This window comes from Hylobates moloch, unplaced genomic scaffold, assembly GCF_009828535.3.
Source record: "Hylobates moloch isolate HMO894 unplaced genomic scaffold, HMol_V3 SCAFFOLD_8, whole genome shotgun sequence".
Taxonomy (NCBI): Eukaryota; Metazoa; Chordata; class Mammalia; order Primates; family Hylobatidae; genus Hylobates; species Hylobates moloch.
In genome coordinates, this window is record NW_026652283.1 from 62,877,668 (window position 1) to 62,901,339 (window position 23,672).

A 23,672-nucleotide genomic window follows, 5' to 3' on the forward strand; every position below is an offset into this window, starting at 1 on the left:
AAAATAAAAAAAAAAAGAAATAAATTGTTACTAAGAGTAATAATACATATAAACAAAAGCCCTTGGAAAAAGTGGGGGCTAAGTTACCTGAGCTATTTTACTTTTGTCTTGTTGAAACTCCTTGGGTAGAAATTCTACATCAGAAGAAGGAAACTGGAGGCTATGACTTTTACCGTTTGTAGGCTTATCTTTTCCAATATCTGCTGTGTTAAGAAAAAGAGTTTAAGGTTGTTATTTGATCACTGGTTTGTTCTATGACATTACTATTTCCAATTTTCTTTTCCTGCCCAGTTCTGGAGATCTGAAGTTTTCCGAATATTTAACTCTCTGCTCATAGTTTAGTCTCATAAAATATTATGGCACTCACACAAAATTCATAAAGTGTTTAAGAGAGTCCGTGTGATATATGAATGGACAAATACTTTTAATAATAGCCTGACAAGATAACAAATACATACAGACCATCAAATGCATGGTTGAGTGTGCTGGAAAAGCTAATGCTAAGCTGGAGGGTCTATTGGCAGGGAGAGTAGACTTGGAGGCATCTGAAATGAGCTGAGGAGTGGTAGACCAGGGAATCCAAGGAATCCAGAAGTGCTCAGCAAAAGCTTCAGGTGCAGATAACTTCATTTCCAGAGAAGGTGAGCTTTAAATGATTTTGTTTGTTTTTAAATAGCTCTACAGAGATATAATTGACATTTATTTACTGATTTTTTTTTTTTTTTTTTTTTTTTTTTTTTTTGTCTTTTTTGAGCCAGGATCTTGCTCTGTCACCCAGGCTGAAGTCCAGTGATACAAACAGGGTTCACTGCAGCCTTGACCTCCTGGGCTCAACTGATCTTCTCACCTCAGCCTCCCCAGTAGCTGGGATTGCAGGCACCTGCCACAGTGCCCAGCTAATTAAAAATATACATATTTTGTAGAGATAGGGTTGCACTATGTTGCCCAGGCTAGTCTCCATTTCCTGGGCTCAAGTAATCTGCCCTCCCAGGCCTCCCAAATTGCTGGGGTCACAGGTGTGAGCCACCATGCCCAGCTCATATAACATATCTAAGTTGAACAACTTGGCAAGTCTTTGTGTATCTATCCACTCAGTAAAACATTACCACAGGAAAAAAAATGAACATATCTATTGCCTCCAAAAGTTTCCTCATGCCCTTTTGTAACCCCTCACACATAATCCCCGTATCCATCCTCTGACTCCAAGGCAACCACTTATCCACTTCTTGTCATCTGCTCTCTGTCAAGTTGGTACTTTCTGATTTTATATAAGTGGATCATACCATATGTACTCTTTCTGGGGAGGGGGCTTGGCTTCCTTCACTCACCAAAACCACAGAGATTCATCCATGTTTTCGTACATATTAATAGTTTGTCCTTTTTTACTGTGAATAATAGTATTCTATCATATGTACATACCCAAATCTCTTTATCTATTTGCCTGTTAATGGACATTTAGGTTGTTTCCGGTTTGAGGCTATTACAAATAATGGTGTTATGAACATTCATGTACCAGTAAGTGTTTGTATGAACAATTGCTTTCATTTCTCTCAGGTAAATATAAAGTTGTGTATGACTGAATCATATGATAGCTATATGTTTAACTTTTTAGGATAGTGCCAAATTACTTTCCAAAGTTGTTATACCATTTTACAGTTTCACCCACAATGTATGTGAGCTCCAATGACATCCTTAACAACACATGGCAGAATCAGTCTTTTCAATTTTAGACATTCTAATGGGTGTGTAGTGGTATCTCATTGTAGGTTTAATTTACATTTCTTTAATAAGTATATATAGAACATTATTTGATTTGCCTCTTTGCTATCTGTGCTTCTTTGGCTATTTAAATCCATTTTTATTTTTTATTTGGTTGTCTTTTTTCATAGGGAGTTTTTTTTTATTTCTTCTAAAAAAAAAAAAGCAGAAGGGGATACATGTGCAGAACGTGCAGGTTTGTTACATAGATACACATGTGCCATGGTGGTTTGCTGCACCTATTGACCCATCCTCTAAGTTCCCTCCCCTTACCCCCCACCCCCAACAAGCCCTGGTGTGTGTTGTTCCCCTGTCTGTGTCCATGTGTTCTCAATGCTCAATTCCCACTTAAGAGTGAGAACACATGGTATTTGGTTTTCTGTTCCTGTGTTAGTTTGCTGAGGATGATGGCTTCCAGCTTTATCCATGTCCCTGCAAAGGCCATGATCTCATTCCTTTTTGTACCTGCATAGTATTCCAGTGTATATATGTACCGCATTTTCTTTATCCAGTCTATCACGGATAGGCATTTGGGTTGGTTCCATGTCTTTGTCATTGTGAATAGTGCTGCAATAAACATATGTATGCATATGTCTTTATAGTAGAATGATTTATATTCCTTTGGGTATATACCCAGTAATGAGATTGCTGGTTAAATGGTATTCTGGCTCTAGAACCTTGAGGAATCACCATACTGTTTTCCACAATGGTTGAATTAACTCACATTCCCACCAACAGTATAAAAGCTTTCCTATTGCTCCACATCCTCTCCAGCATCTATTGTTTCCTGACTTTTGAATAATCACCATTCTGACTGGCATGAGATGTTATCTCATTGTGGTTTTAATCTGCATTTATCTGATGATCAGTGATGTTGAGGTTTTTTTCATGTTTGTTGGCCATGTAAATGTCTTCTTTAGAGAAGTGTCTATTTGTATCCTTTGCCCACTTTTTGATGGGGTTGTTTGGCTTTTTTCTTGTAAATTTTTTTAAGTTCCCTGTAAATTCTGCATACTAGACCTTTGTCACATGGATAGATTGCAAACATTTTCTCCCATTCTGTAGGTTGCCTGTTCACTCTGATAATAGTTTCTTTTGCTGTGCAGAAGCTCTTTAGTTGAATTAGATCCCATTTGTCAATTTGGGCTTTTCTTGCAATTCCTTTTGGTGTTTTATTCATGAAGTCTTTGCCCATGCTTACGTCCTGAATGGTATTGCCTGGGTTTTCTTCTAGGGTTTTTATGGTTTTGGGTTTTACATTTAAGTCTTAATCCATTTTGAGTTAATTTTTGTTTAAGGTGTAAGGAAGGGGTCCAGTTTCAGTTTTCTGCATATGGCTAGATAGTTTTTCCAGCACCATTTATTAAACAGGGAATTCTTTCCTCATAGCTTGTTTTTGTCAGGTTTGTCAAAGATCAGATAGTTGTAGATGTGTGGTGTTATTTCTGAGGTCTCTGTTATGTTGCATTGGTCTATATGTCTGGTACCAGCACCAATGTTTCATTGGTCTATATGTTTGGTTACCAGTACCATGTTGTTTTGGTTACTGTAGCCTTGTAGTATAGTTTGAAGTCAGGTAGCATGATGCCTTCAACTTTTTTGCTCAGGATTTCTTTTTGCTTAGGATTGTCTTGGCTGTACGGGGTCTTTTTTGATTCCATATGAAATTTAAAATAGTTTTTTCTAATCGTGTGAAGAATGTCAATGGTAGTTTGATAGGAATAGCATTGAATCTATAAATTACTTTAGGCAGTATGGCCATTTTCATAATATTGATTCTTTCTATCCATGAGGATAGAATGTTTTTCTATTTTTTTGTAACCTCTCATTTCCTTGAGCAGTGGTTTGCAGTTCTCCTTGAAGAGGTCCTTCACATCCTTTGTTAGCTGTATTCCTAGGTATTTTATTCTCTTTGTAGTGATTGTAAATGGGAGTCCATTCATGATTTGGCTCTTTGCTTGCCTATTGTTGGTGTAAAGGAATGCTTGTGATTTCTGCACATTGATTTTGTATTCTGAGACTTTGCTAAAGTTGCTTACCAGTTCAAGAAGTTTGTGGACTGAGATGATGGGGTTTTCTAAATATGAAATCATGTAATCTGCAAACAGAGATGACTTCCTCTCTTCCTCTTACAAAGTTTTGATGTCCTTTGTGAACTTTGAATATGGGTCTTTTATCAGATATGTAGTTTGCAAATATTTTCTCCCTGTCTGTGGCTTAACTGTTAACAGTATCTTTCAAAGAGCAGAAATACCTAATTTATCATTTATTTTCATTTATACTTTGACTATTGTATCTAAGAAATCTTTGCCTAATCCAAGGCCCCCAAATTTCTTTGAGTTTTATAGTTTTAGATTTTACATTTAGTTCTATTACTCACTTTGGATTAATTTTTGAATATGTATGAATTATGGATCAAAGTTGTTTTTCTGCCTATAAATATCCATTTTTTCCAAATGCAATTTATTGAAAAGTTTTTGCTCACTCCTTTAAATTGCCTTTGAAACTTTATAAAAAATCAACTGACTATATATATGGATTTATTTCTGGACTCTCAGTTCTATTCTGCACAATGTTGAATAGAATAGAAGTAATGACAGTGAACATCCTTGTCTTATTTCTGATGTTTCAGGGAAATCATTCAGTATTTCACCATTAAGTGCAGACATACCTCAAAAGATACTACAGGTTTGGTTTCAGATCATTGCAATAAAGTGATTATCACAATAAAGTAACCCACATTAATTTTGTTGGTTTCCCGGTGTCTATAAAATGTTTATTTACACTATGCTGTATTCTATTAAGTATGCAATAGCATTATGTATAAAAACATACATATCTTAATTAAAAACATTTTATTGCTACAAAATGCTAACAATCATTTAAGCTTTCACTGAACAGGTTCTCCTGGCTTGGATCTCCAGCAATCCCTCACCAGAGATACTGAGCCAGTAGCATCTCTGCAACTCCCTGGGACAGACCTCCCTGGGAGGGCGAGTTGCCATCTTTGCTGTCTTATAACCCTTACTGTCTCCAGGCTCTTGAGAGTCTGTGGGGACCAAAGGCTGGTCTGGATTCTCAGTACAGAGCATTCCTGACATGAAAAAGTGGCTGGGCTATTTTCCACACAGGTCTCAGTCCTTCTCCTCACTGGACAGGGCCTCTTGACCTTGGACTCCAGCACAACCACCCTGCTCCCACCTGTCCCCTTCAATCAGAGGCAGGCCAGCATTTCTCTGAGTAGAAAATCCCAGAGTCAAACCACAACACCTCTGCGACTGCAATTGCAGTAGTACTCCCTTAGCAGCCCTTGGGCTGGGGGGAGGAACAAAGGGCCTAGTCACTATACTGGCACCTCCAACACACTCCAGCTATAAGAAGAAAAGGAGTCTAGCCCTTATTCCCCAGAAATACCCAACCCTCACTCCTCACCAGCCAGGGCCCCTGGCTTATAACTGCAGAATGGTCACCCACAACCATGGCTGAGCATATCCACTGGTAAGTGGCCTGGATTCTCCCTGGAGACAGGCTCCCAGAGGTATCTGACAGCCCCTCTGCCACTGCCATAGCAGAGTTCTATCCCTGCTGCTCTCAATTTGGGGAAGAAATGAGCCTGAGGGCTACACCTGAGCTTATAGCACACCACAGTCACCATAGGGAGAGGAGACTAATCTTTCCACCTGGAGAGCCTTTGAACCCCTGCTCTCCAATAAGCACAACCCCAAGCTCATGCCAGCAATTTAGCTGTCCCACCCTACTGGCTGAACAATCTCAATAACAGCAGCTCCATGTTTCTTGGAAGTAGAGCTCACAGGGGCAACTGAAAACTCCTCTGCCACTGCCTCTGCAGTGGTACTACCCCTGCTACCCTCAGACTAAAGAAGGAGCAAAGACTATAAATACCTAATCTGCAACTCCAACAAGCTACAATCAACCCAGAGAAAGAGGGCCAGTCTGTCTCCCTCGGGTTCTACTCATGTTCCCTGATCATCACCAGGCAGGGAACTCCTAGCTTGGGCCGACATCACAGACCTTCAACCCTGGGTTGATTGCACTGAGTAATTGCTGACCTGCATCTCTCTGATGTGGAGTCTCCAGAAGACAAGTAAAAGACCCTTGGCCACAATCACTGCTGAGGTCCCTTTCTCTGCTGCCTCCAAGTTGGGGAGGAAACATGAACCTTGAAATAAACCTACCAGAGTTGTGGTAGGCATCCCGGAAGTGCCAAGCCATGATCTATAGCAAACACTTAAGTGGGAAAGGAGCCCATGCTTTCAGGGCACTGAGAAGGAGCACAGCTGCTACTGTAAGGAAATATAGGGAAGCCAGACTGAGCAAGAGTCTACCAACTGACCACTATGCCTAAGTGCCATTGACCAGACCAGATCACACCCTAAAGCTTCAACAACAAAATATCTCACTAACATATCCTGCCATGAAACCAAAGATGAGAAGTCAGATACAAATACAGACCCTGTACAAGGCTCAGCCCTGTGAAGACATCCAGAAAGGAAGTCTACTGACTATACTCAATCTCCACTGCAGTTAAAGGAATACCCTCATGCAGAGCTGAGAAAGAACCAGTAACTCAAATAGCTAGTGTCTTATGTCCTCCAGATGACTGAAATAGTTCTCCAACAAGGGTTCTTAACCAGGTTGGATTGACTGAAATGACAGAAATATAATTCAGAATATGGCTAGGAATGAAGATCATTGAGATTCAGGAGAATAGAAAAACCCAATCCAAGGAAACTAAGACTCACAATAAAATGATACAGGAGCTGACCGATGAAATAGCCAGTATAAAAAAACCTAACTGGCCTGATACAGCTGAAAAACACACTGCAATAATTTCACAATGCAAATGCAAGTATTAACAGCAGAATAGATGAAGCTGAGGAAAAAAATCTTGAAACTTGAAGACTGGCTCTCTGAATTAAGGTAGTCAGAAAAAAAAAAAAGAAAACAGAATGTAAAGGAAAGAACAAAACCTCCAAGAAATACAAAATTATATAAAGAGGCCAATTCTATGTGTTATTGGCATCCCTGCAATAGATGGAGAGAAAGCAAACAACTTGGAAAACATTTCAGGATATCATCCATGAAAACTTCCCCAACCTTGCTAGAGAGGTCAACAGTCAAATTCAGGAAATACAGACAACCCCTGCACAATTCTACATCCCCAAGACACATAATCATCAGATTCTCCAAGGTCAAAATGAAAAAAAATATGTTATCATTTTTTTATATACCTCAGCCTCCTGAGTAGCTGAGATTACAGGCACACACCACCATGCCCAGCTAATTTTTGTATGTTTAGTAGAGACGAGGTTTCACCATGTTGGCCAGGCTGGTCTCAAACTCCTGGCCTCAGGTGATCCACCCCCCTCAGCTTCCCAAAGTCCTGGGATTACAGGTATGAGCCACCATGCCTGGCCTCAACATTCTTAAAAAAAATAAATTCCAACCAGGAATTTCATATCTGACTCAACTAAGCTTCCTAAGTGAAGGAGAAATAAGACCCTTTTTAGACAAGCAAATGCTGAAGAAATTCATTACCACTGATCTGCCTGATAAGAGCTCCTGAAAAGAGCACTAAATAGGGAAAGGAAAGACCGGTATCAGTCACAGCAAAAACACACTGAAGTACACAGACCAGTAATACTGTAAAGCAATCGCACGAACAAGTCTGCATAATTAATCAGCTAACATCATGACAGGATCAAATCCATAAATAACACTAACCTTGAAGGTAAATGGGCTAAATGCTCCAATTAAAAGAAACAGAGTGGCAAGCTTAATAAAAAACAAAGACCCAATGGTATGCTGTCTTCAAGAGACCCATCTCACATGTAATGACACTTACAGGCTCAAAATAAAGAAATGGAGAAAAACCTACCAAGCAAATGGAAAACAGAAAAAGGCTGGGGTTGCAAACCTAATCTCAGGCAAAGTAGACTTTAAGCCAACAAAGATCAAAAAAGACGAAAAAGGGCATTTACATAAGTGGTGAAGGATTCAATTCAATGAAAAGACTTAACCATCCTAAATAAACATGCACCCAACACAAGAGCACGCAGATTCATATAGCAAGTTCTTAGAGTTCTTCAAAGAAACTTAGACTCCCATACAATAATAGTGAGAGATTTCAGCATCCCACACAGTAATAGTGGGAGTCTTCAACATCCCACTGACAGTATTAGACTGATCATTGAGGCAAAAAAGGTCATTATCTTAAGTGAAATAACTCAAAACAGAAAGTCAAATACCACAGGTTCTCACTACATAATGTGTACACATGGGCATACAGAGCAGATTAATAGACATTAGAGACTCATAAAACTGGGAAGATGAAAGAGGGTGAGGGAAGAGAAAGGACCTAATGGGTAAAATGTACACTATTTAGGTGATGCTTACTACTGAATATATCCATGCAACAAATCAGCATTTGTACCCCCTAAATCTATTCAAAAAATAATTATTATGTCTCCTTAATTAATTGATCCCTTTATCATTATGAAATGACTTTCTTTTCCCTGGAGGCATTCTTATCTCTAAAATATATCTTTTTATAATAATAGAATGTAGCCTCTCCAATTTTCTTTTTATTATTGTTAACATGTTATATCATTTTCTAACTTTTAACATTTAATTCATGTATGTTTTATATTTAAAGTGAGTTTCTTGTGGGCAGCATATAGTTGAGGCTTGCTTTTTATTCAGTCTGACAATCTGCATTTTTACTTGGGGTATTTAGAATACTTACATTTATTATGATTGGGTTAAAACATTTTTCTTGATTATTTGTTTCCTATTTTTTGTTATCTGTTTTTTTCTATTCTTTTTTGCCTCATTTTAAATTATTTTCTCTGATTCCATTTTAGCTCCATTTTGGCTTATTATATATAACTTTTTGCTATATTATCTTAGTGGTGGCTTTAGGGTTTAGATGATACATCCTTAACTTATTAGTTTACTTTCAAGTGTTATTTTATAACTTTGTGCATAGGAGAAGAATTTTAGAACACATTTATACATTTTTCCCTTTAAGTTTTTGTGTTACTGTTTTTATACATTTTACTTTTGTTATTATCTTTGCTTTAAAGAGTTGATTATCATTTAAAGAGATTTAAATAAGAAAGATAAATGAATATTTATCTATATTGTTGAAGTTTTCCAGTGCTCTTCATTCCTTTTTGTAGATCTAGATTTTCATCTGTTATAATCTCCTTTTCTAAAAGAATTTTCTTTAACATTTCTTGCAGTTAAAGATCTTATGGTAATTAATTCTACCAACTCTTGTATATCTAAAATGTCTTTATTTTATTTTTTTGTTTTGAAAGATATTACTACTGGTTTAAGGATTCTAGATTGACTTTTTTTTTTCTTTTCTGTATTTTATGATGTTCCTTCATTGCCTATAACTTGTGTCATTTCTGGTGAGAAATCTGCTGTTACCCTTATCTTTGTTTCTCTATATGTAATGTCCTTTTTCCTCTTTGGCTCCTTTTAAGATTTTTTTCTTTATCACTTGTTGTAAGCAATTTAATTATGATGTGCCTTGATGTTCTTTTCTTCACATTTCTTGTTCTCTGCTGAGCTTTTCAGTGTGTGAGTTTATAGCTTTTATTACATTTGAAAATTTTTCAGTCATTATTCTTTAATTTGTTTTTCTGTCCTTACTTTCTCACTTTCAGAGACTCAAATAAGATATGTATTAGGCTCTTCAGAGACTCAAATTAGACATTCCTGATAGCTCATTGATGCTCTATTTGTCTCAGTCATTTATTTCTCTGTTTAAATTTTGATAATTACTATTACTATGTCTGCAAGCTCATTAATCTTTTCTTCTGCAAAGTTGTTGTTAATCCATGCCAGAGAATTTTTCTTCTCAGATACTGTAATTTTTACCTCCAGAGGTTCAATATAGGTCTTTTAGGAGTTTTTCTATGTCTCTACTTAAGATGTTTTTATCTTCTAATTCCTTTAATAAGTGGAATATAGTTATAATAATTCTTTTAATGTCACACTCTACTCATTCTATCATTTGTGCCATTTCTCTATCGCCCAGGCTGGAGTGCAGTGGTGCAATACTAGCTCACTGCAACCTCTGCCTCCCAGGTTCAAGCAATTCTCCTGTCTCAGCCTCCTGAGTAACTGGGATTACAGGCACGCACCACCATGCCCAGCTAATTTTGTATTTTTAGTAGAGACGGGGTTTCACCATTTTAGCCAGGCTGATCACGAACTCCTGACCTCAGGTGATCTGCTCACCTCGGCCTCCAAAAGTGCTGGGATTACAGGCATGAGCCACCGTGCCCAGCCTAATAATTTTTTTTTAATTGGATTTCAGACATTGTTAATTTTAACTTGTTGAGTGCAGGAACTTTTTTTTTTTTTTATTTCTAGGGGTATTCTTCAGCTTTGTTTTGGTAAGTAATTAAAATATTTGGAGATAGTGATACTTTTAGATCTTGTTTTAAGGCCTTTTTAAGTGCACTAAAACAGTTTAGGGATGATTTTTTTTTCTCCTAATGAGACAAAACCCGTCTGAGTACTCTACCTCGGTACTTGTGAATTATAGGATTTTAAATTCTGGCTTACAGGCACAGGCATTATCACTAGCCTTTGTTGAGCACTGGATCTTTTTCTCTAATCATTTTTGTTGTTTCCTACCCTTCAAACTCAGGCAGTTTACTCGCATGCATGTTCTCATTAGTACTCAGCTAAATACTTAAAGGGAGCTCTCTTTAGATCTTGAGTTTGTGGGTTTGTGCGTGTGTGTGTGTGTGTGTGTATGCGTGTGCGTGCACTCATGTACTCCGTTCTGGTACCCTGGCCTTTCAACTCTAGCTATTGACCTCTCTGGACTCCCATTTCTGTCTTTTTAACTTGATGAGACCACTGGCTTATCTCTTTTTGTGTTGGCTCTTAGAAATGTACCCTAGATGGTAAGCTCAGACAATTACAAACCCCACCTCATTCGTTCTCATCTTCTCATCTTTCGAGAGTCATTGTCCTTTGTTATTTAATGTCCAATGAATTGAAAATTGTATGTGTGTGTGTTTGTTTGTTTATTTATTTATTTATTTATTTTGAAATGGAGTCTTGCTGTGTCACCCAGGCTGGAGTGCAGTGGCATGATCTTGGCTTACTGCAAGCTCCACCTCCTGGGTTCACGCCATTCTCCTACCTCAGCCTCCCAAGTAGCTGAGATTATAGGCGCCCGCCATCACGCCCGTCTAATTTTTTTGTATTTTTTAGTAGAGAGGGGGTTTCACTGTGTTAGCCAGGATGGTCTTGATCCCCTGACCTCGTGATCTGCCCACCTCAGCCTCCCGAAGTGCTGGGATTATAGGCGTGAGCCACCGCGCCCTGCCAAACTATATATATTTTTAATGTTGCTTATTATAGGAGTGTAAACAGAGTGAATCTGTTCTCTATTATTACATCCTGGACAGAAACAGAGGCATAGGCTCCACAGACAGAGGCTCCACCCCTTACAAATATACAAATATTTTTAAGCTTTGTTCTAAAATGCAATTAAATTACTTGGAAATAGCTTAATACTTTCAGGTCTTGCTTTTATGCTTTGTTAGACAAGCCATAGCAACATTTATTTTAATCCTAGGCTGATTTTTCTCCACCATTGAAGCAAGAATCTTCTAAGTAGTCTATCAGATGCTCAATCAGATGGAAAAAAATACCGCATTTTAAAAGTCCCATTGGTAAACTCTCTCCTTCTCTGTCCTCCCTGGATGCACCCAGCATTCCTCTCCCTACCATTAACCCTCAAGTAATCTAAGCACAGTACTTTATAAATCTTGAAGAATCAACCACACTATTACCAAAATTTCTTGACAATGCTAAAAAGATTAAAAGACACATTTTAGAAAGTATAGCTATGACTCTTGGGGCAGGATTTAGAAATTAACAGATGTAGAGCCTTCCCAGGACCCATAAGTTGAATAACGAGGGACATATTCTTAGTAATCCTGAGAAAAGATGGTGAACCATTCTTACCATTCTGACACTGTGCAATGCAGAGGAGGTGACACATTCCCAATGATGCTTGTTGTACAGTCGAGGGATCTTCATGGGAACACAAAAGAGAGAGCTCTGCTGCCAGGAGACCCAAACATGGAGCATCAACACTTGTCTAATGGAGAAACAAAGGAGAACATGCATTTGCTATGCATAGCCAACGTGAAAATGTCTGCATGCATCTGATCCTGTTATAAATCAGACCAGGATTCTAAGATAAGCTTCAGAGTTTATAATATCTGTAATCAAATCCTGGCCCTGTTACTGACTCTCAATTTCCTCATCTGTGAAATGAAGACAATAAATTCCACTTTGTAACAGTTATTGTGGACAGTAAGGGGTAACACTGATGACAAGAAGAAAAATTCCTAGGAAAGTACTTGGACATAATGGTGACTCAACTTATGTTAGTTTCTATGCCATGCAGTGGGTAGTCACTTGCAGGTAGCAAATTCCCAGGACATAGAAAGGTAAGGTGGGATGTGTATTTCCAAAACCTTTAGTACTTCCTTCTTCACATACGAAACACTAGATGTTTCTACAAATCACTGAGGAGGCATGCCACTTTTCCTCTGGAAGTTATTCTGACTCTTCTCAAGGAAATTCATTTTTTAAAATGCAGAGCATTTGCTTTTGATGTCAAAGCTACTACCAAAATATTTCTGTATTTCTTTCTACAACTTCTTCAACCCTTAGACTGATCAAATATTTAGACTTTCACCTTAATGAACCTGTTTGATAGATAATATCCAAACAGAAAAGGGAGTAGAGAGAGAAAAGAGGAAAGGTAGAAAAGGCATTTGCTTTTATGAAAGTATGAGTGCCCTTTCCCAATTTTGTGTGTCTTTTTTTAGACAAAGAAGGGCTCTGATTAAATGTAGATTTGGCAAACTAGCAGCATGGCTTGCAGAATGTTCTTGCCTCCAAGACAAGTGAGTACTTCTCCTAGGTAGAGGCTTTGATGATTGGAGCAATTGTTGATGGTAAACTCTAGGGAGATCCCAAGGCCTGCTTCTGCTTCTGTTGACCTTTTCCATGCCCCATTTTCCCTGCCCTTTACGTGGCTTAACTCACCACTCCCTGCCCACTGTGTCTCTCTCTCACACACACACAGAAATTCCTAAGGAAGAAATATGAAGTGATCTGGGTCATCTAGGTCATGGGCCAAGGCCATAATTGAATTGTGATGTGGGGAGTGATGATCTCAGTAGGAGAAGAGAGATTATAAATCTCTTTTTTCTGTGGATATTCTCCTTGTATTCTTTTCTACCCATACAAAGACTGGCCTGGTCCTTTGCCTTTTAGGAGCTCTGTGCCTTTGGAGAATCTGGGAGCAGACAGCCTCTGCTCTAGGCCCTAGGGAGAAATGCTCTCTTTCCCTGGATGTCCTTTTCTTTGGGTTTGCATTCCAAGTTTGTTTTTTTTTTTCCCACTCGATGGCAAGATCTTAAAAACCATCATTGTGTATGGCCATGAGAAAAAGGAGCAAGTTTTCTCTCTCTACTGGGTATGAGAGAAGAGTAGTACTTCTCACAGATTAACTCACTGAAGCTGAGCACCACTTACAGGGGATTGGCCTTACAGTCATCTTATATTACAGGTTTTGCCTCAAATGTCATCTCTGATTATCCCTGCTCAGGAGCTTGTTAGATGTGTAGTTCTTAGTAGATGTTTTTGTAAATGAAGCTCCTACTGGTTTCCTTCTGTGCTGTTTGCCAGTTAGGATCTATCTAGGTGTATGTCTCTGGCAGAGTATGTGTGGTCATGCCTAGATTGCATATCCACTTACTGTCACCAACTAAAAAGGCATGTTTAGGGAGTGGGACATGACCCAAGGTAGGCTGAGAGAGGAGTAAGGCAGTGTGGATCGTGGAGCACACTGATGTATATCCTGCCAAGCCCCTTCAGAAGCATGACAACCACAGTTACCCCTCCTCTAAGACAAGACTTTGAGAGCTTTCAATATGATATATCCTGCCTTTATAGAAAATCTACCCAAGTACTAAAAAGAAGCAAATATTTAAAAACTGGAGAAAAGTAGCTTCTCGGTATTCACTCCTAAACCTAAGTATTCCTGCTTAGTTTTCTGGCCCTTTTAACTGTGCCCTTTGTAGATCTGGCCTCTCCGGTCCCTTATCTTGACAATAATGATAGTTTTAAGTGCTTGGTTCCAGAAGCAACCACTTCTATGGTTTTCAGCTGCTTCTTCTGGAAGTCGCCCCTGTTTCTATAAACAATGCACCTTCGCTTCTAACATCAGTTTGAGACATTGTCTATCTCAATTCCATTCTTCCTCTTTGCCACAATTCTCTCAATAGAGAACATTACTCATCATAGTATATTATTTTTAATTCTTCTACTTTTGTGTTTTACTAATATATTAATACTTTTATTTCTTGTTTCATAGAACAGAATAACAGAATAGGAATGTAACAGGATAAAACATAACAGAATAGGAACATAAGTAGAATCATACAAAATGTAGCCTTTTGTGCCTGGCTTCTTTCACTTAGTATAATGTTTTCAAGGTTTATGCATGTTGTAGCATGTATACAATTTTATTCCTTTTTTCGAGTGGATAATATGCCATATGAGTATGTTACATTTTATTTGTTCATTTATCTGTTGATGGACATTTAGATTGCACTTTTCAGCGACTGTGAATTTTGCTGCAATGAACACTTTGTACAAGTTTTTGTTTGAATAACTGTTAAATTCTTTTACGTATATACCTAAGATTTCTGTGTCAAATGGCAATTCTATGTATAACTTGTTGGAGAACCACTAAACTATTCTCTGCACTTTAATTTTTGCACTTTTGAGCTCATAGCATTTACATTGTGTTCAGTAACTCATTTAAGTTTTCCTGTGCTGGGTTTATAGATTAATTCTAAAAGTTGAAAATCAATAATATGGTCTCACCATGACTAGGTAAAATTATTCAATGTATAGGCCATGCTCACTTTAGTTATATTTCCTTTCGGTATGTACCTATGTCTTTCTCATCTGTACCCTGCATTACCTCTTTATTTTATTTCTAAAATTATTTTTATTTTTAATTTTTTTGGAGATGGGGTCTCACTGTGTCACCCAGGCTGGACTGCAGTGGCGTGATCATAGCTCACTGCAGCCTAGAACTCCTGGGCTCAAGAGGTCCTCCCATCTCAGGCTCTCAAAGCCCTGGGATTATAGGTATGAGCCACAAAGCCCAGCTGTCTCTCTATCTTTAATAGTAAATTTTTTCTTTATTTACCTTTGTCTGTCTCTTTTATTTGGAGAGTTTCCCCAAATTTCACAAAGTGTGGTTTCTGCTTAATATTTAAGGATGTAATGCCTCTTGATGGGGTTTTGTGTGTGAGCAAGGCTTGCCACCTGTTGTACTTTGTTTTAGAGCAGCTAGGAGGGAGGCTGGGGTCATGCTGTAGTATATCTAGACAGAATGCAAAACTCTTTTCTCAGGGAACTTAACAATGGTTTTTGCAAAAGAAAAATTCTCAACTTCTGTCTGCCAATGTGTGTCAAGAGGAATGTGGGACAGCGTAGGTTCTTCTGTACACGCTTTCAATTAATCCTTTGAATTAATGCATATGTTTCCAGCCTGCCTTTGACTCCCAGCCCTTATCATTATTTGGCCTTTCAGAACTCATCTCTAGGGTTCTACAGGGCAAACTACTTTTCTTTCAGCTAACCCCTACCCTAATGCTCATGGGTTCCCACCATTCAATTCCCCTGCCAGGTTTTATCTTCTACCTAATCTGTCTTCCAGAAATTTGTTGGCATCACTAGCCCATTGAAAACACTTCATTAATTCTTTTTGTTGCTGTGTATTTATACTTTTAAAATATTTGATTACCATAATTTTGTGGAGACTCTGGAGAAGAAGGAGATATATACACATGGGCAATTTGTTAGATTTAGCTGGAAATCCACCATCCATTTTTAAATGCTGATGTGCCAAAGGAACAAAGCTAGGAAAAAAATTCTTAATGCTATAAGTTGACATGCTTAACTTACATTTCTTTGCCTGTTGAAAGTTGAACCATTTAATTGAAGGAACATGTGCTTTGAGTGTAGGAGTTTCTCTACCCTGATGGGCACAAGAGTCATGTGAGACAAATCATCACTTTAAAAATGTTTATGACAAGATAAAAATGATAGAATTGTTCAATAGGACAAGAATCTCTGACACTCTGGAGGACCTAGGCTAGGGTTACTATGAAGAAAATAGTCTATCCAATGTAGGAACAGTACCAGAGAACAAATGAGGTGGATGCACTTAGAGAAGGGTAGAACAAATATTCATTGATGATATACAATGTGTCAGATACAGAGATACACAGACTAGGGCTGTGGGAATCTCAGATTTTAATTTGTCAACAATGTGTTTTGATTTTTTTGTTTTGTATATTTGCCTCCCCAATTAATTTCACGGGCTTAATCATCTTTACAAGACATTATTTTAAAGAGAAAGCGAACTGATTGAAGTTTTATGCTTCCCTGATTGTGACGAGCTGGTTGATTCTAGCTCTAGTTTCAATGTTCTGGAAAATACTGAAGTACTTCCACCTGGTGGCACTTAGTGAACATTGCAGAACCGAGTAATAGGTTATTCCGTTGGGTTTCTCGAACAAATCTGAGTTACAGCTAGGAACTCTCAACTAACAATTTATGAGAACCTTCTGCTACACATGTGAATTTACATATTTATTCCTTTGCAGTTGAAGGATGGGATGTATGCAAAGGAAAATGAACTCCACTACAGTAATGGAAAGAGGTGATAGAAGACGAAACTCCAAAATGTCTATCTGCTACTTGAGTGGAACTCACTAGAATATATCAAATGCAGAGAGAAACATGTGACTAGGCTCTAGTCAAACAATTGTCATCAAATACTTGCTGAGTATATAACACATTTTAGGAGCTGTGCAGGAAACAGTCTTGAGTGGTGAGATGCACTTAATTTCAAGCCTCACTTGCAAAATTTTCAATGGTGAACCTTCTGGACACCAAATGTATAACTCAAGCTATTTTAGAAGTTAGAGAAAGGCTGCCTTCCCAGGTCAGAGAATCAGAAGGTTGAAATAAGCCGCTCTCTTTTTTTTGGACACTGAAATAGGGACTCAGCATGATACAAAGAACATCCTGGACTGTATCCCCCATCTAAGTAAATTGTATTATGTTCCAAAGCTGAGTTTAAACAAAATAGTAAAAATTCAGATGTATTACAAAGCTGATCTAGATTCTTCATCTCAATAAATCTGGGGACTGCTTGTACAAGCATTAGAAAATGGCTCAAGATAACATCATGAATGCATGTTTCTCACCCTCTTTACTTTTATCTCCTCCTGAAGTGACTCCAGCAATCAGATAAGTAATTAGCAGAGCATGTTTACGAACCGCTGTGAAGGATGAGTTGGGAAACAGAGGCTGAATATATAGTATCCACAAACGGGAAATGTTCATAGGTAGCAAAAGCTTTTTGAGAAGGCAGGCCATGATGTCATTCAAAGTATAGACAAACTCAGTAAATATTGGTGATTATGACTTACCTATTTGTTCTCCATCTGAAATGCAAAAATTAAAAAGTCTGATTGTATCCCAGTATTTGTGAAGGTGTGAGGAAATGGGCACCTTAATATTTACATGAATGCAAATTGGTGGACAATTTTGTGTTACTAAACTTTAACCTGTCAGACTTCTTTATCTGACCATTATCTTTTTAAGCCTTTCCAGGTACACACTCATGTACTTGCACAAAGATGCCCATTTTGTATTGTTTGAAGCAGAAAAAATTAAATGATACTTTAATGTCCATCAACTGAAAAATAGCTAAGTGGATCATAATATGTCAAAACTATGGGCTATATACTGTATTTAAAATAATGAATCTACATATGTTGACATGAAAATATCTGTAGGATATATTGTTTCAGTGAAAAAAGCAAATTGTAGAACCATATGTAAATATAACTTTAGTAAAGAAACAATAAATAATAAAGCTATGTATTTCAGTGTGTGTTTTATATGTGGGTGTGCACATTGAAAGTGGTTTGGTAGGACACACATCATGCTGACATGGCTACGGACAGGGTTGGTGTGGCGAGGATAGTAAAGGGAGATTTATGCTCTACCTCTAGCATGTTTCACAATGAAAGAACTTGAGGATTACTTGTATAAATTTAAAATAAATAACAGCTTTCAAATTATTTTAGGAAGTAATATATAAGAAGACAGATAAGGTTGGAAGAATTTTAAAAATTACAAATTGTGGTCTACCGAGGAAATTTCAGAGTCAGCAAGAATCTGGTTTTAACACCCTCATGCTCTTTGCATAAAACATGATGCATCTTAACCAATTGTTTGAGAAACTCTGTTCTGATTGACAAAAAGGCACGTGGGATATTGACTCCTTTTCTGATATCCCAACCAACCTACCAGTACGATAATACCAAGGACCTGTCAAGTACTGTTAGGACCCAAGACATGGAAAGCAGCACTGTGGAAATGCAGTCTTCAGAATCAGGTGGCATCGTTATATTCTGTGACTTACATATTTTCTGACTTTCCTGACTGTAAATCTTAAGACCTTGTTGATGATCACCATTATTCTCTTTTGCAGATATGAGCTATCTTTACTCATCCACACGAGCATTTCCTGTTGGAAACATAAAAGTCATCCTAGAACCATGAAATTTCCATTTTCTAAGAACCTTTCCTCTATTCAACTTCACCAATTCAGGCATTCCTACAGTCTCCTGGTTATTTCACACTTAACCTACATTTATCTCAAAAAACACAGACAATAAGCATCTAGTATACTACTTCATCTACTATGGAAACTGTATCTGGGTTTTATTTTACTTTATTCTATTCAAAAAGTATTTACTAATATCCACTATAATAGTCACTTTGTTAGGCACCATGAATAGTTCAGTACGAGGCTATGATATGATTATCAGCTTCTTTGCCTCCTCTTTTTCTTTCAAAGTATGTATTCTCCCTATTATTTTTAAATGACAATCTGCCTTTTAGCTTTAGAGACTTAAAATCTTGTCTGATCCTGCAATATCATCTTATTCCAGAATTCCTCTGCCAATTCACCACTCAAATATTCTGGCTGATGGTTAGAGAGTATATTACCGGAGGCAGGTTGGTTAGAAAGTTCTTGCAAACTTTGATTCAAATCTGTCTTAGCTGCACCTTCTAGCTGTTCTTAATCCTCAGAGGCAAGGACACATTTACAACCTTGAGAAGGGAAGAATACTGCATATGCCTCATATGCCAATCGCCATTAATAGCCTTCTTTAAGGCAATCTGTCAGGGACTACTATATTTGTGTCAATGGTTGGCCAAACCTCTTCACCTTCTCTTGCTCCCATTGTGAAAAATGTTTGAAGTCTATTTCCTAAGGTAAAGAGTTTCTAAATCTCAGAGGGGTCAGCCTCTGCCTTGTCCTTTTCAGGAGTGAGGTTTCAGCCCTTTCTGAGAATCAGGTAAGCTTTTAGGCATGGTAGGTATAAGAACAAAGTGGTTAAGTAACAGGCTCCCAAGCTAGAGGGGCTCCTCCACACAGTAGCATTATATATATTATTGTTCCTTTCTCCGTTTTCATTTTTTTTAAATCTATGAAAGGAAGAAATAATAGTAACCCCCTCATGAGATTATGTTAAGGCTTATATGAGATAACCCACATATTCAATTTAGTGCCTGACATGGAGTCAATGCTTAACTCAATAAATGGAAGCTATTGATAGTGTCATGGGGTGAATAAAAGAGCATGCATGGGCAGGGAAGGGGAGGATTTATAATCACGGTGAAGGGTTGTGAGGATAACAACTTTTTTTAACTTTTAAGTTCAGGGGTACATGTGCAGGTTTTTATATAGATAAACTTGTGGTATTAAGCCTAGTACCCATTAATTATTTTTCCTTATTCTCTCTCTCTTCCCAACCTCCACCCTTTGTCAGGCCCCAGTATCTGTTGTTCCCCAATATGTGTCCATGTTTTCTCATCACTTAGCTCTCACTAATATGTAAGAACATGCAGTACTTGGTTTTCTGTTTCTGTATTAGTTTGTTAAGGATAATGGCTTCCAGCTGCATCCAAATACCTGCAAAGTACATCATCTCATTCTTTTGTATGGCTGCACAGTATCCCATGGTGTATGTACTACAGTTTCTTTATCCAGTCTACCATTGGTGGTTATTTAGGTTGATTCCATGTCTTTGCTATTGTGAATAGTGCTGCAACAAGTATATGTGTACATGTGTCTTTATGATAGAACAATTTATATTCCTCTGGATATATTATATCCGGTAATCGAATTGCTAGGTCAAATGGTATTTCTGTTTTTAGGTCTTTGAGGAATCATCATTCTGTTTTGTACAATGGTTGTACTAATTTACACTCCCACCGACAGTGTGTAAGCATTTATTTTTCTCCACAACTCTGCCAGCATCTGTTGTTTTTTGACTTTTTAAGAATAGCCATTCTGACTGGTGATAGTTGGTATCTCATTGTGGTTTTGATTTGCATTTCTTTAATCATCAATGAGGTTGAGCTTTTTTTCATATTCTTGTTGGCCACATGTATGTCTTCTTTTGAAAAGTGTCTGTTCATGTCCTTTGCCCACTTTATAATGGAGTATTTTTTTCTTGTAAATTTAAGTTCCTTATAGATGCTGGATATTAGACCTTTGTCAGATGCATAGTTTGCAAAATTTTTTTCCCATTCTGTAGGTTGTCTGTTCACTCTCTTGATAGTTTCTTTCACTGGGCAGAAGCTCTTCGGTTTAATTAGATCCCATTTGTCAATTTTTGCTTTTGTTGCAACTGCTTTTGGTGTGTTTTTCATGAAACTTTTGCCTGTTCCTATGTCCGGAATGGTATTGCATAGGTTGTCTTCTAGGATTTTTATAGTTTTGGGGTTTACATTTAAGTCTTTAATCCATCTTAATTTTTGTATATGGTGTAAGGAAGGGATCCAATATCAATCTTCTGCATATGGCTAGCTAGTGGATAACATTTTTTAAATGAATTAAAAAAAACAGTCGGCTCAAATTAGGCACAAATTAGCCTAATAATTTTTATTTTCCTTCAAATTCCTTTTTGTCTTCATAAATACCAATACTGCTACTTTACTTGTGTGTATTTATGATTTATACAGCTCATAGATGCTTCTGGTAGGATAAATCGATCTGTTTTTCCAGTAGTTCTAGACAGTTGGCCTCTGACGCCAACATGTTAGGAATGCAAAATTGAAGACCATAAGACATGCAGTGCAGTCTTCTGTCTCTGGCTGGGACATTAAAAAATGAAGTGAGGTCTCAGTTGTGAAAAATAGGGTTTTGAATTGTTGTTAGGCCTTCTTTAGGTACAGTAATATCCATGAAGATAGAATGCTCAGCATTTTCTTTAGCACCTGAGTTGATGAGGAAGAAGCATGAATACAGACATAAACAGCATGGTTTCATTGCTATGTGAACTTGAAGGTAGTTTAGGCTAACACTGCTCTCTAATACTATTCTCAGCTACTTCAAACTGTGTCCACACATATATCACCACATGAGACCTGGTTTCTCAAGTACCTGTTGATGCTGTCCTTCCCAAATTAAATTCCTAAAAGTGTGCCTCTGTAATTCAAATAAAGGGAAGTGACTACATTTCACTCTTTTGTGGTAAAGGATAACTTTCAGCCATCAAATACTTGAAGGAGATGCTAATATAGCAAATGAAAAGAAAGCAAAGCATAGTGAGCATACTAGATTTATGACAAGAAGATTAAACTACTTATTTCCCCTTTACCTTTAAGATCTGTAGTTTGTAGAGGTCTTTAGACACCAAGGTCATAAGAATGTTCTCATATATATGTAAAATTTTGTGGTATAAATTCTGAAACACAAAAACATTGCACAGTCAGCCAGACTTAGATAAAATTTTACCTAATGTCTACAGTTTTTTTTTTCTTGCTTAAAAGTTACTTTTAATTGGGTTTCAATTCCTTGAACATAAATCAGTGACACAGAAAATACTTAAAATCAAATTGTAAAATGCCACACATATTTAAAGAATTTTAGCATTATCTCAGATATTAAAAAATGTACAAAGAAAAAGACAAAAGAAAACATAAAAATGTAATTCTCTTTGAGAAGTAGAATGAGTATTTTTAGTGACTTTCTATAATATTTAAATTTTCTATAATAAGCATCTACCATGTTTATAGGAGGAAAAGCTATACATTCAATTTTATAAAAAATTGCTTTTCCATGTTTATGAATGCTGCATTTCCTCAACATTCTTTGTGCTTAAATGTAACTTTGCTTGAGAATTCAATATGTTGGATTTATTTTCACTGGATGTGTGATTTTGAGTTCATTTTCAAAAAGAACATAGCCCTGGCTAATAGTTTTGTCCCCCTATTTATAAGAAGTTTTTTTTCCTATTCTAATGGTGAACATTTAGAAAAATTTTCACCTCTAAAATTTTAAATTTTCTCTTGCCTTAGCTATTTTTAGATTATCCTTTTAGTGCTTGTTTTGGGATACTCTTGTACATATACTTTTCAATTTTCCACTGTCTTTTAGAATGTAATTCATGAATATATTTTATTCTAACTGTTGCTTTAAGTTCATTGAAAGCAATAATTTGTGAATATCCACCTGAATAGTTGTGATGGAAGTAGACAGTAATTGCTATTTTAAGTGCTGCTACTTACTACTATCTATGTAAAAAAAAAATAGACTTTTATGCCTTTGTGATTTGAAATAGGTTGGAGAAGACTCAAGCATGATGTGACTTGGTTCTTATTTTAGCTGACACCTACAAGTTATCCAAACATCATATTTAAATATAATTCAGGCAAGACACAGTGCCACACACCTATAAGCCCAGCAATTTGGGAGGCCAAGGTGGGAGGATTGCTAGAGTTCAGGAGTTTGAGACCAGCTTGGACAACATAGTGAGACCTCATCTCTATAAAACAAAACAAAAATTAGCCAGGTATGGTGGTGCATGTCTGTAGTCCTAGCTACTTGAGAGGCTGAGATGGAAGGATTGCTTGAGCCCAGAAGGTGGACACTGCAGTGAGCCAAGATAGTGCCACTGAACTCTAGTTTGGGTGACGGAGCAAGACCCTGTCTCAAACAAAACAAAACAAAACAAAATCCAATATTGAATACATTTTATATGTAAATAGATGGAAACAGTAAACTTTATTGTTCCACACACTATGTAGGTACTAGAAATTGTATGCTATGTGGGTATTGGAAATTTCCATGTGTGAGTAGCTGATATATAAAATATATGGAACATTAATAAACATGGGGCATTTGGATGTTGAAATGCTATATAACAACACATTTTTTCTTCCTTTCTAGTATTGGAAGAAGACTTTTATTTAACTCAGAAGTTATTTTTCTTCTCCCAACTACCAGAGTGGTCTTCACCAGTAAAAAGTAAAAGTATCTCTGGGTATCCTCAGGTAGCCGCTCAGGAATATTTGGAAGAAGTACAGTTGGAAAAGAACGGCACATCTGGGAAAAATAGCAGCCTATAAATCTGTGTTAGGGATATAGGATATAGCTGAGAAAGTTTCTAATTAAAGTCACCTTGCATCAATTGCAGATGAGGCTGAAATTCTCTGAGATTTGTATAGAAGCTCTTATAAAAAGAAATAATTAGCCTGATAGTTTTGCATCTGAGTGTTCTAGGTTCTCTCCACAAACTGAAGAAAGGAGAGAGGTGGCTAGGCTGAGATCTCACTTTATACCATATGCCATGAATTTCTTCTCTAGCTTATAGAGCAAGTTCACTGTATAGCAATGCTGAAGAAATGTAGACCACAGATGTTTGCTAATCTTGCTATAGGATTCT

General features: G+C 37.2%; 1 protein-coding gene across 3 annotated transcripts in view; it reads right to left on the reverse strand.

Annotated features, from left to right (window-relative positions):
• Positions 1-23,672, reverse strand: part of MROH9 (maestro heat like repeat family member 9) — a 132,704-nt gene that overhangs the window by 84,522 nt on the left and 24,510 nt on the right. For 2 of the 3 annotated variants that reach the window (XM_058442825.1, XM_058442826.1), the window contains 3 exons: positions 21,606-21,692; positions 11,782-11,917; positions 88-203 (listed from right to left, as the gene is read on the reverse strand). In XM_058442825.1, coding sequence (XP_058298808.1) covers positions 88-203; positions 11,782-11,917; positions 21,606-21,692 — 339 coding nt within the window. Of the gene's footprint in view, positions 1-87; positions 204-11,781; positions 11,918-18,352; positions 18,458-21,605; positions 21,693-23,672 lie in introns of all 3 variants that reach the window. The other variant, XM_032159098.2, reaches the window with a different exon arrangement.